Source organism: Populus nigra, chromosome 11 (genome assembly GCF_951802175.1).
Source record: "Populus nigra chromosome 11, ddPopNigr1.1, whole genome shotgun sequence".
Lineage (NCBI taxonomy): Eukaryota > Viridiplantae > Streptophyta > Magnoliopsida > Malpighiales > Salicaceae > Populus > Populus nigra.
The window spans coordinates 331,227-344,629 of record NC_084862.1 but is presented as its reverse complement, the minus strand read 5'-3'; the positions used below and the strand labels follow the sequence as shown (position 1 = coordinate 344,629).

General features: G+C 32.0%; 3 protein-coding genes across 3 annotated transcripts; 1 reads left to right on the top strand and 2 right to left on the bottom strand.

The window, feature by feature from the left end:
* Positions 1-255: 255 nt before the first annotated feature.
* LOC133706179 (transcription factor RF2b-like) lies at positions 256-3,465 on the bottom strand. The gene is made up of 4 exons (XM_062131655.1): positions 2,785-3,465; positions 1,769-1,901; positions 1,154-1,238; positions 256-1,001 (listed from the first exon to the last, which is right to left on the bottom strand). The coding sequence occupies exons 1-4, from the start codon at positions 3,351-3,353 to the stop codon at positions 634-636; spliced, it is 1,155 nt and encodes a 384-aa protein (XP_061987639.1). The 5' UTR covers positions 3,354-3,465; the 3' UTR covers positions 256-633.
* Positions 3,466-8,820: 5,355 nt separating this feature from the next.
* Positions 8,821-10,074, top strand: LOC133668781 (RING-H2 finger protein ATL72-like). Its single transcript, XM_062088779.1, has 2 exons — positions 8,821-9,505; positions 9,639-10,074. Exons 1-2 carry the CDS (start codon positions 9,122-9,124, stop codon positions 9,651-9,653), a joined length of 399 nt encoding a protein of 132 aa, XP_061944763.1. The 5' UTR covers positions 8,821-9,121; the 3' UTR covers positions 9,654-10,074.
* Positions 10,075-11,174: 1,100 nt separating this feature from the next.
* On the bottom strand, positions 11,175-13,031 carry LOC133706168 (uncharacterized). The gene is made up of 3 exons (XM_062131645.1): positions 12,231-13,031; positions 11,939-12,042; positions 11,175-11,569 (listed from the first exon to the last, which is right to left on the bottom strand). Exons 1-3 carry the CDS (start codon positions 12,819-12,821, stop codon positions 11,293-11,295), a joined length of 972 nt encoding a protein of 323 aa, XP_061987629.1. The 5' UTR covers positions 12,822-13,031; the 3' UTR covers positions 11,175-11,292.
* Positions 13,032-13,403: the final 372 nt, after the last annotated feature.

Genomic DNA, 13,403 nt, shown 5'->3' with positions numbered 1-13,403 from the left:
CACAGGGCGGAGCAAGATCTAGATTATATAGAAACCAGACAGTTCTTTTATAAGAATATTCTGTAACGTATTTCAAGGTCATAAATCTGTGCTGTAATGTTGGCAATCCGCTTCAGCTTTTTCACTTCATGAATGCATGCAACCCCATGTCAACAAAATGATGGGGCTGCAGTTGACAGAGGAGTCCGAAACATCAGAGTGTGGAAGAGGAAAGAACATTTTACACAGAGAAGAAAGCAGCTAGGGAGAGGGGGAGAGAAGGAATTGGAGTCCATTTCAATCAATCCAGGAATGGTTCAAGAGTAATATGACAGTCTACAAAGAATCGGACACCATCAACATAACATCCCATATGTTGACATCCAACAGGAATGACCTTTCATCCCAACAAGTCCTATATCACCACGAAATTCCATGTTAAACAAAGGACTCTTACACATCGCATCAAAACCTGGGTGCTTCCCTTTCTGGAGAACCCTAAGAATAAATAATTTGAATCGACCCCACAGCATGAATGGAATGAATAATGAAATCAAAATAGAAACCTTCTCTAAGTGACTGGATGTCAGTCTATAAACAATCTACCACACAGGCACACCATGGACAAGTCAGCTAGTCAGCAGCCAGTTTGCCTCAAAATGTGGAGCTATTTTCACTTGCAGAAAGCGAGGGACCTTCTGACTTCACAACATTTAAGCCTTTATTACTGATATCAAGCCCCTGTAACTGTCTGATAGGATCGTTTTGCATGTAGTCTGCGAGATTGTGAGAATCTGCCTGCTGTAGATGGTGGGTGGACATGCTAGGCGGGGTATGAGTAAATGATGGTAATTGCATGTTTGGGTGACCTGAAGATCCTGGCTGTGGAGGAAGTGGGAAAAAGTTTGGCTGGGTGAAGGGCATTTGGTGCATTCCCAAGTTGAATGACTCGGAAGGGCTTACCATTTCCCCGGTGGCTATCCTGAGCCTCTCAACCTCCTTCTTCAGTGCTTCATTCAGAGCTACAGAACAACATAAGAACTACCACTGTTTCAACCAAATATGATGTCATAGCCTTAAATAACAAATTTTAAAGAAGAAATGACTGAGAAAAAGCAAAGAGTATTTATCAGGTGCACAGGTGATATAAACATAAAGCAGGCATGCCACTCACCATCGCGCAACTGAGCCTGTTGCTCCATAGCTTGCAACCGAAGCTTAAGCTCTGTGTTTTCTGAGCTTAGACCAGTTGTGTCCCTCTATATGAGAAAAGAAGAGAAACAGGATCACCATCCTGACTGAAAACCAGAAGTAGTAGAGCACATAACATGGACTAAGCACGGTTGCTGACAATAAAGTAACATGATGAGATGAGATTGATAGAAAAGATAAATGGTGTTCTTGATTACAAGAACACAAAATTCAATATCACGAGATTTTTACTTGCTTTCATTCTGCATCTACCAGCTTGCCTTGTGAAAGATCTCTCTTAAGAGAGGAGGGTTGTGATCAGATTATTAGCTGCAAAATTTCACGAGAATCACCACCCAATAACAATATCATTTACTATCATAACCGTTCTTCATCCTCACATAATTTTTTTTTTTTTTTGTTCACGTCCGTGGATCAATTTGTTTATCTAGGCATTAACACAATCATCCATCCAACAAAAAATGGATCACAAAAATGAGGGACATCCTTGCAGTGGAAAAACATGGTATAAATAGACTATACAAATATAACTAAGGTAGAAAAATGCATGCTGAAATTACAACCAGCAAACATAAACCTGAAATAAAGTTAGTTGTGCAGAAAGAGTGGTAGCTTCTGTTTGGAGGGTCTGAACTTTGCGCTCAAGTTCCAGTATGTATCGGGCTTTCCTCTCTTTAGAGCGGGCGGCAGACTGCCTATTTGCAAGTATCCTGTGAACAACAACTATGTTGTCAGCATACGCAAAAGGGATGCCACCAATTTTTGAAGAAAACTAATTCGCAAATCAATTATCCACTTCTTTGCTTGTCTTTGTTCATGCATTCATTGTCAAAAGAAAACTATGAAAAACATATTTGGGGTGATTATACTTTTAAACATATTTGTGGTTACCGACATTTCTAAAATCCCACCATAAGCCACCATAAAGTTAAATGTCAGGTATGCCAAAGTGGTTGGTGAATGACAAGTCAGCCTAAATTGAAGAAAACTATTTAAGCTTAACATTTCTAAATCCCAGCATAATGCACCATTACTTTAAATCTCAAGTATGCCAAAGTGGCTGGTGAATTACAAGTAAGCATATATTGAAGAAAAATACTCGAACTAACAAGCCAGTCGAAATCTATCTTAGACGATAAACCGGTTTCTTGACTTCCTTGTAGGCTTCAATATATACTAAAGTATCCATTTGCCACAAAGACTATAAAATTCGTCATATTATTTGATAAACAGTAGCAGAAGAAGAAAAGACTCTCCAGTCCCGAAAAATACAACAATTCAACAAGCAGGTCTAAACACAGACAACTTAACAGTTATGAGACAGCATGAATCATCATAGATCCCAAGATGAAACAAACAATATTGACCAATCAGAACCAAGAATCTAACCCCTGAAACCAATTTTAAATCCAGCAAGCAACTAGCTAACTTTCCCCATCTTCCACATCCAAAAAACTACAAAAATTAAACCATAAAACCAAAAACATTACCTATCTCAAATTTAAAGCAAATGCACACCAATTTCCTACAAAAACCCATAAAAGAATAAAATTTTAAGCCAAACCCATAATCAAAAAACAAAAAAGTTCACACCTTTTAGCTCTTTTAGGATCAATATTCCAAAGCTCAGCTAACTTATCAGGCGGCATTGCTTTCTTAGCATCCATTACCTCTCCTCCACCAAACACACTCCCATCAACAGAATTACTATGCCTATGCTTAGGCCTGGAAGTACCCGAACCCGAAACCCCAGCTTTCTCTCCGTTCATATTATTATCATTATCATTCTGAACCCCCCCTCCAGCTCCATTCCCACTATTGCCTCCAGTTAGCTTATCAACATCAATGTAGGTTGAGAACAAATCATCCTCTGATCCGATCTCTTCTAAGCTTCCTGTTGAAGACCCCCCTCCACCATTACCATTACCATTACCACCATTGATTTGATCTGATGGGTGGATATCCATCATCATCATTGTCATGTCTTCTGGTAACCTAAAACTCATCTCTGAACGTGCCCTCCTATGGAGGGCTCCACCTCGAATGTTGTTGAGCATCGAAGAAGCAGGTGGTGTTGTGGGGTTGGGGTTGTGGGGTTTTGTTGGATCTGAATTTTGCGGTGGTTTAGATTGTGGATCTTGAGTTTCCATTGAAGAAGACATTGTTGAGAAGCAAAAAAGGGAGAAAAGGAAAGGAAGAAAATGAGAAGGTTTTGGGTGTTTTTTTCTTTTCTTTTCTCTCTTTTTTTGACGTTGTTGTGTAATAAAAATTATTACTGTGTTGTGTTGCTGCTTGTCCAAAAGTTAGTGTTATTAAATCTTATCCGGCTTGGCTTGGCTTGGCTTGGTATACATTATATTAAAACGTGGTTAAGACCGGGTTTTATACTGGATTGGTTAGTAATTATCTGATTAACCTGGTGCATTATCAAAAACTTAAATAATATGTAATTTAACTTCAAAAAACAAAAAAATATTGGTTTAATATTCTTTTAAAAAAATTAAAATAATATTATTTTAAATTAATCCATATAAATTTAGACGAAAATCTTGGAGGTTGTCATGAACCAGGCCACGTTATATCACTATGGTCAAAGGTAAGGTTACATGTTTTATTATTTTTTTGTGATTTAGATTGTGGATCTTGATTTTTCATCAAAGAAGACATTGTTAAGAAGTGGAAAGGGAAGAAGAGGAAAGAAAGAAAATGAGAAGGTTTTGGATTTTTTTTCTTCTTTTTTTTTAATATTTCTCTGTTCGACTAGTTTGCGTGCACCTCAACTAAAAATTATTATTATTATTATATTAACGTGGGTGTACGAATCAGCTTGCACCCACCTCAATTAATCCTATATGTTTTGAAGTTAACGACCATGTAAGACTTTAGTAATCCTAAAATTTATAAAATTTAAACTAATGATTTTTAGGAAACAAATCTATTAAGCTATACCCCTCCACTAAAAATTATTACTTTGTTAAGTTGTTGCTTGCCAAAGTCACTAGTATTAAACATGATCTGGCTAGTCAGAAATTTGTTAATTCAGGACACGATTCCAATCATATTTGATATCGAATTAGTGGATGTTGACTTGATGATATTCAATTAACATGGTGAATTAAACAGAGGTCTCCGCTAACTGGTCAAAACTGAGGTGAAATCTAGGTTTTTTTTTAAAAAAAAAAATCAAAATAATATAGTTTTAATAATTAAAAAAAACTTTTAATAATATTATATTAAAGTAACTCAAGTAATTCAGTTAACTCACTTGATTTATTACTTGTTTCTTAAACCAAGTCGCGAATTTGCTAGGTTTTATCACTATGATCAAAGGTAATCTAAAGAGTGTTTTTTTTTTTTCAAAGTGTGCATGTGTTTTTTTGGATTTTAATGATCCGGTGATGTTGGAACTAGGATGGAGTAAATAAGGTTAATTGCAATTATCATTATTGATTAACTAACAAATAACCTTATAAACTAAATTGGTAGAGCAACATTACACCGTAAATCAGAATAATTTTTTTATTAATTTAAAAATAAGCTCAAGCAATACTAGCGTGTTTAAAATAAAAATAAAAACTACTCAACTACTCAATTTATAATATAGACAAGAAAAAAATATATATAATCAAATTTGAAAATAAAAAGAAAAGATAACGACTAATGGATCAATATAAACATAAAAGAATAATAAAAACCTAAAAAACAAAACAAAGAAAGAAAGGCCACCCAGACTAAAAAGGTGACAGGGTTAGGATTCTAGCCAATTAAATGAAAAAAAAATCTAAACTAATATAAATTAATCTGTCAAATACATAAACCAAAGACTAAAATAAGCTAGCAAAAAGCAAATAAAAAAAAAAGGTTAAAATCTAATCATAAACAAATCAAATTAAATTAAATTAAAAAAAATCAATTTAAAAAAACTAAAAAGACAAGTAGAAAACAATGGTAGTTTTTTGGATTGTTATAACTGTTGTTTTTCAACGAGTTTTTCGTTTAAAAATTTATTAACATAATATTTTTTTATTTTTAAAATTTATTTTTGACACCATCACATCAAAACAATCCAAAATCATAAGAAAAAATTGAAGCAAATTTTTTTTTCAAAAATTATCAAAAGTATTTTTTAAACGCAAATACAAATACATGCTAAGCAAGTTAACCAAGCTCTACCACCCCAGATAATATGAATGAGATAACTCAATAAAAGATAAATAAAAAAAATACAAAATTAAATTTCAAAACAACCTCATGCCGAAGGATGTAGCGTAAAAAATATTGAATTTTTAAAATAATCTTAAAAAAAAACCAAACTCGTCTAGAAAACCTCACGGTTTAAGTAATGATACCGAGATAAATGAATAAAAAGAAAATTAAATTAAATTATAAATGTTAATACAAAAAACTTCAACTTGAAAGGATGGAAATGAAAAAAAAAAATTAAAATTTTATCTTATTAAATGAACCTCTAATAAAGTTAGTAAATCTATTAAAAGAAAACATCAACTAAAAAAATCACAAATATAACATGCTAGAATGCAATAAAAAAAAGGTTTCCATGATAAAAAAAAAGAAGAAAAAACAGTAAAAATGAGAAGAAGCACAATACAAAGTGCTACGGTGAAATCAACATCTCTTTTAATATTTCTTATAACTGTAATTGTAAATATCAATCATATCTTGCATGTGGAGCTCTGTTCTTATTTTTCATGTGTGTTTAGTATTATAATAATTTTTATGATTGTGATTTAAAAATTATTGTTTTTTTCAAATTCAAAATTTTACCATAATTTAAAATGAAAAACAAATTTAAACAATAAAAAAAACTTTAAAAATGATAGTCAACCAAAAAACATTTGTAACTACACCCTATCATAGTACCACCTGGAGCTTTCATAGTTTCTGAAACACTGGCTTGGACGGTTTAAACATTAAGAGAGTGTTTGAAAATATAGTTCAAATCTGTTTTTAAATTTTTTGATTTAAATATTTTTTTAAATTTTTTTAAATTATTTTAATATATTAATATTAAAAATAATATTTTTTAAAAAATTATTTTAATACATTTCTAAATAAAAAATACTCTAAACCACTGCCACTTTCACAATCTCCAACCTCATTTAAATGCACCGACCAAACCATGACCACCCGCTTCAAATTTAGCCCAGTGCTCCTTGGATTGAATACTTTCTTAAAAGTATAATTATTTAAAAAAATATTAAAATAATTATACTTGAGCAGGCAAAGAACTAGCCTTTCAAAATGAGGTAACTTTTCTTTTCAATATTTTTTTAAAAGTATAATTAAAAATATAATTAAATTAATATTTTTAAATAATTTTAATATGTTAATATTAAAAATAAAAAAAACAAATAAATTATTTTAATGATGACAAATAAAAATGATGGAACTTGAATGAAGCAGGGGCCACAGATGGGTCGTATCCCGTCAATTACGGGGTCCAACACTTTCTGAACCAGACACGACACAGGTTCCATTTATTAGCGCCATAATTCGATCAATTTAATATTAAATCAGGTTACTATACAATAAGTTTTTATTTAATTATAATCTTTTGTTTGTTAACAGCATTAATATTTAAGAGTTGGCCTATAAAATCTTCAATATCCGGTCCATGTCGTGATTTATTTGGGAATCATTAAATCTTAACGACGTTCATATTAAATAAAAAATTTACTGTACAGAGAAATAAAATATGACATTATATTAATAAAAGTATTTAATAAAATATTTTACTAACTAAATCAAAATCCTGTTTTCTTTCCATCAATGCATCACATCTTCTATAGAATTATCACATGGATAGAAGAAATTTACTTGGCATTATTTTGATTTTGATTTGACAAAGGAAAACAGGTAAGCGAAAAAATCTATTGTTATCATTTGAGTACATATGGGATATTAATGGCAAGTAAAATACTAAAATATATGTGATTTTCCCATGCTAAATTATGTTTATTGTAATACTAAGAGGTGTAGATCAAGTGATTAGATCCTGAATTTGTTTTTTAAAAGTCACTAGTTCGAGTATCACAAATCTCAGAATTACTAGAGGCTTATCTGGTTGTTAATTTCAGAGTCTCAAGGGATTAGTCGAGATGTGTGAAAATTAATCCAGACATCCACAGTTATCAAAAAAAAAAAAAAACATACTGTTTTTAAATTGACCTAAACCACCAAGTTAAATAGTAACCCAAATGACCCAGGATTTAAACCTAACTAATTAATCATATATAACCTGTTTAAAAATTAGGCTAGCTTGTGCCCAGATCAAAACCATTAATTTTTTTAAAATAATATTAATTTTATTTTTTATAAAATAAAAAATTTAATTAATCTAGATCAGCTCCTAATCAATGACTCAACACTTCCTCTATGTTTGCTCCGAACTTGTATTTAAAAACTATGATTAAGCTAACTATAGATGAGGATTCAATTTTTTTTTAAAAAAAAGAGTTGCCAGAGCTGATAAATGGCAATAATTAGAAATTATCATAGTCTAACACAAGTCTACAAAAATTAAAGCACGAATGATTAGCTAAAATAGAGATCAGATATATATAGTTCCTAATAAAAAAAAGGATTTGATTCTGAAAGGATATGAAGCTAAAGCAGAATTAACAATGTCCGGAAACCCATCCCATCTTCCTGAGAGCGAATGTGATGAAAGAAGATTTTATCATATACTTTCATAAAAAAAATTGGATAAAAAATAATTTATTGGTATAAATTTCTTGAATATAAATACACTTCGATAAAGGCTTGTTAAGTCTGACGCTAGTTAGACTCAAGAGATAATTGCGTCTAACACCATTAATTTTATAGATTTTTATATAAAATCATAAAAGAATTATTTCTCAACAAATACACTTAATTAAATAAGCTTATACTCTGCCAAGACTATTAGATGTATTAAAGTTTTTCATAGTCAATCATTTCTCTATCTTTTAGCTTGATTAAATGAGTGAAATACAACTCATAATATAACTTGAAATATTACAAAGATAAAGTTATACTCCAACATTTTTTTTCTATAAAAAGAGAAAACTCATGGATTACAAATATACCGTGAAACCTTCAAAACAAAAATTCACAATCTTTATTTTTTATTACATATATATTTTAAGAGCATCTTTCTCTAAAATATTATTGTATTTTATCTTTCTAAAAAAGATATTTATTTAAGCATCGGAGAATTCATATCTCCATAAAAAATAATATTTTAGAAGTACTAACTATAAGTCACCTTGACCTATCAAATACCAAGTATAAACTATCAATTACTTTGACTAAAAATAAATAAATAATATTATTATAATTAATTAATTAATTAACTAATTATTCAAGTCAGGATTCATGTTCCTTTGAGACCTGTTCAGAATAAAATTTCAACTACACGATGGAATCATGCTATGATCCTTTATATGAAACACGGCCAAAAGTTTAGTGAACTTGAAGCATCCACAACCACTTACACCCCCAACTCAAAAATATCTATCCTTGAAATATCTCTCCACATGTATTCTTCAGTGACCACTTATGGAACACAAACTCTCTGCTATCTATCTTCACACAAAGCATTGGATGTGGGTATGCACGTACGTAGGAGAGGACCATAGTTCTGATCAATTTGGTGTATTATAGCATTCTATGGTCCCAATTTTGGATAACTACTGGACTTTCTCTTATCCTTCGCTGATCAAGTTGATGCTGCTTTTCTTGTAGTCTTTTATCGGATGGAATATATGCAACATACCTAGCTAGCCAGGTCCATATCTATAGTTACCTTGTACCAAAAAATAGCATATCTACCATAGCTAAAGCACATATTTTCTACAAAATTTAACCCTATCATGCTGCATGATCCTTCAATGGAAGCTGCGACGTGACGGATCAAATCAAACAAGCCATGCAAACTTTAGTTGTATACCGCCCGCACCGCTTGCTCTTGGACATGGATTCTGGGATGCCACCTGATAGCCATGGATGCAGGAATTCGAGTATCCTCAACAGTGATGAAAACAGCAACATGGCGATAGTTTTGGTAGCTTTGCTGTTTGCATTCTTATGTGCTCTTGGAATAAAGTCCGTAGCACGTTGTGCTCTAAGATGTGGCTATAGAATTGGCTTTGAGACTCCGCAGCAAGCTGCTTCACGCCTAGCTGCGGCCACTAATACAGGACTAATGAAAAGTGCACTGAGGCAGATTCCGGTGGTAACTTATGAATCAGGACTAAATATTCAGGTCACTGATTGTACAATATGCCTTGGAGAGTTTTCGGAAGGCGAAAAGGTAAGAGTACTACCAAAATGTAGCCATGGTTTCCATGTTAAATGCATAGACAAATGGTTATTGTTACATTCATCATGTCCCTTATGCCGACAAACATTAGCACTTGATCAGTCAGCAAATAATTGTGATGTAGATGAGCCGAATGTGAGAATCCCGGTCCTGGAAAATGGAGCCGGCGGATAACTTAGCACAATACACATGTAGGTGGCGAAACTCAATAAAGGAGTTGGTTGCCGGCACCAAATTTCCCGCGAGGAGGTCAAGCCTTGCTTCTATGGAACATTCTGTTATTGTAGAATGGAGGACAAACAGGACCCTTTATTTCATTAATGTACATATATTTTCTTTTCTATGCTTAAGGTTGTGTTTAATTAATGTTCTAAAATAAAAGAGATTAATAACAATATATATATAGGGGCGTAATCACAGGAAAGCAAGCAGGGGCTCGGGCCCTGCAAAGAAAAATTGTGATGACTGATTTTGTAGGTTTTTTTGCTCTTAGTAATAGTGTAATAAGATGTGATATTTAAATAGGTGAGTCTTCTAATAGTAAATATATTTGTTGTTCACTGACTTTAAAGTTACTTACGTGTGGGAAGAAAAAATATAAAGTTATAAATAACTTTTTTAACTTAATGGATTTTACCCTTTTTTTCTTGTAGCCCTAATATAAAAGGTAAAATACAAAAATATAAATATAAATATAAATAACAAACAAAAAAATGAAAGCAGAGCACTATCAATTAATTATTTTTTCATCAAATAAATCAAAGTAATTGAGCATTGCTAACCTTAAATTTAAAATTTTTGTTTGTCTTGTTTTGAGATGTTCGTTAAGAATTTGATAAATTTTTTCATAATTCTATTATTTTGTTTCTTATTGTTTTTTTTGCTTGGATCTGCTAGTTTTGCCAAATTTATTTTTGAATTCTTGTTATAGTGATTTGTTTTCTAATTAATTAGATATATTTTATTGGTTTGTCTTGATTATATTTTTTTTATGTTTTGTTTTTAGCAAAACCACCAAAATTACCAATTTTTTTTCTCACGATGAAGATGAAATTAACTTCATTGTTTTGACTCAATTTGGTATTGCTCAAAACCTTTTACCTAGTGCAAAGATCATTATATGTTTGTATTTTTTTTTATAACTCATGTATAATAAATTAAAAAATATTATGTCTTGTTATATTAATTTTGGCATCCTCTAATAAATAATCCTAGCTCCACCCCTATATATATATATATATATATATATATATATATATATATATATATATTGGTTAAAGGGACATATAAAATATACAAGGAAACATGTTATCTCCCTATTACTATTTTTTTTCTTTTGTTAATAATAACCAAATATTATCCTTTTGTTTGTGGATTTTGTGTAAGTGTTAAATATGATATTATATATAGCATATTTATTTAAAAACTCTTATTTCATGGCTTTTGACTTCTGAATTTTAATTCAAATAGGTTTTGAAATGTTTCCAAACTTTTTCTTTTTATTGGTTCTAATACAAAATACACAAAAATTCTAAACATAAAAAACACTATATTACATATGGACTATATATATATATATATATATATATATATATATATATATATATATATGCTTAATAGTGTTTATTTTATGTGACCAGTTTTTCATTACCAAGTTCACTAATTATAGAAAAACCATCCCACATTTAATTAAACCACAGAGTAATAGCACATAAAAACAAATGATCAAGTACAAGAACAAACAAACATAAAGCATCCCGATTCATCAAGGGCCCTTCCTACAAGGGCAGCTGGTGATGTTTAGGAGTACTGTAAGGAGAATAAGGCGAGCTTGTAACAAAAGAAGGAAGATCTTGACTCATGCTAACACCTGCCTTATTGGAGGGCCTTGGAGGAGTCGACATAGGGTTTCTTGATCTTGAGGTCATGTTGCCATGGCCGAATGCTCTCTCCCCTGCCCTTCTCGGCCCCTTCTCAGCCCACCTGAGCTCTGCCTGCTTTACATCACTAGGATACCCCGAACAACACCCTACCATTCCTGCTCTACTAATGTATCTGTATAAAAAATCAGACAAATTGTTAGAGTTTGATATTAGGCTGCCACAGTAAATTATTTAGAGCTGTCCATCATTAATGATGAAAATCTGGCCCATAAATTAAGTCAATATAGCATCATGACTACGCTTTAAGCAAGGACAATCAAATAAATTAAGGTTAATGGTGAAAGATTAGAATTTAATCCAAGTTTATGGATCGGAAAAATTTCAGAGTCCCTTTCAATGCAAGGTCATCTACAGATTTAATGACAAATAAATTTAATTTAAATTAAGTTTTGCATATTCAATACTTGTTAATTAATCAACCATGCATGAAAATATATAAGATAAAATATTAATTTGAAGGAAATATGCTTAGAGATGTTACCTTTGACTGAACCTTCTCCCTAAACAGTCGATGCACTTTCTTCCTTCTGTCATCTCTCCCATTCCTATGCTTACACAATTTCGGCAATGGACTCTTCCACAAACCTGTAGACAAAATCATCATTTCTTAGCCATCAATACAAGAATATAAATCTACAATACAAGTATTAAATCACCTCAAACATAACTTATAAACCACTATCGAAAGCATCTCTCTTTATCGAATCTGGGGCTTAATTTTTTAAAAGAAAGAAAGAAAGAAAGAAAGAGGATTGGTTAGTAAATATACTCACCAAGCAACGATGCCGAAAAATATAGATGTAAGTAGAGCAAACGGCGCAAATATTGGAGTGAGGGATTCCAGGGCGATGAGGTCTTCCACTTCTTTCTTGGCACATAGAATCCATGCTCATAACACTCACATCATCAAATTCCCTGCTCCTCTCCGGTGCAAACCTTGATTTTGAAGGACCTTTTCTACCTATATTTGCATGACCATGATTGCTTTGATCATGATGATATGATCCAATAGTGCCACACGGACTATGAGTATCATCATGCTGCAGGTTATGTTTATGGTATTGACCAAGTGGGTGCCCTTCAGCAAGATGACGAGGTTGTTGATGATTTTTGGAAGCCTGTAAACCTCTGTTGAAATCAAGGCTAGGCAACTTGGTTAGAGGAGAAACTTGTTTAGGGGTTTTGGCTTCTTGACTTGGTTCTTTATTGGTGGTTGTGTTTATCTTCTCTGGTGTACTATTTTTGCTTTGTTTTACATGTATTGCTAGGTCTTGAAAATTGAGATTGACTGAATCATCTGGGATTCCTGAATACAATTCTTCAAGCTCCATTCTTGCCTTTGCCAACGTTTTCAAGTCCCCCATTTTTTAGCTTATCAAGCTTCTTTTTTTCCTCGGAGAGAAATTGTGAGAGCTGTGGAAATTGGTTGAAATAGAGGTGGAATGAGTTCATTAAGTTTCATAGGAAATGTCGATGATTTTATACATAAATGGCTAACATCTAGCTAGGCCGGACATTAATTAAGCTGCTCGGAAAATCAACTTGGAATTTAGCCCAGGCCAAGTTTTTTTTTTAAAAAAAAAAACAGGTAGAAGTTAACTTGATCACACTACAACCATCCATTTGATTAAATCAAAACCTGATTTGAAGATAAAATATATATTTTTAAAAATATCATTTTAATATTTTTAAAAATTTCAAACGATATCTTTTCAGGGTAATTTATATCAACCCGTGATGTGCGACTCTCTACGTGGATTGAATCACTCTCTACGTGGATTGATCAACCCTAGCATGAAAAGCGACAAATACGAGGCCGGACTAATTATTAATTAGCACACTAATGACACGATTCTGGTGGTGTGGGTCAAATATATTTTGTCTCACTTGGGTTGGTACAAGAATGCTAGCTAACTTAATTAAGAAATGGTAATTAAGATAACTGA

What these genes read in the sequence shown, in the direction of transcription:
- LOC133668781 (XM_062088779.1), top strand. Translation starts at nt 9,122, where the DNA reads ATGCAAACTTTAGTTGTATACCGCCCGCACCGCTTGCTCTTGGACATG.
- LOC133706168 (XM_062131645.1), bottom strand. Translation starts at nt 12,821, where the DNA reads ATGGGGGACTTGAAAACGTTGGCAAAGGCAAGAATGGAGCTTGAAGAA. An exon ending in TTTTTCGGCATCGTTGCTTG is followed by an intron (nt 12,043 to 12,230) that starts GTGAGTATATTT and finishes TTTTGTCTACAG; the next exon opens with GTTTGTGGAAGAGTCCATTG. An exon ending in GGGAGAAGGTTCAGTCAAAG is followed by an intron (nt 11,570 to 11,938) that starts GTAACATCTCTA and finishes TTTTTTATACAG; the next exon opens with ATACATTAGTAGAGCAGGAA.
- LOC133706179 (XM_062131655.1), bottom strand. Translation starts at nt 3,353, where the DNA reads ATGTCTTCTTCAATGGAAACTCAAGATCCACAATCTAAACCACCGCAA. An exon ending in CACAACTAACTTTATTTCAG is followed by an intron (nt 1,239 to 1,768) that starts GTTTATGTTTGC and finishes TTTCTCATATAG; the next exon opens with AGGGACACAACTGGTCTAAG. An exon ending in ACAGGCTCAGTTGCGCGATG is followed by an intron (nt 1,002 to 1,153) that starts GTGAGTGGCATG and finishes GTTGTTCTGTAG; the next exon opens with CTCTGAATGAAGCACTGAAG.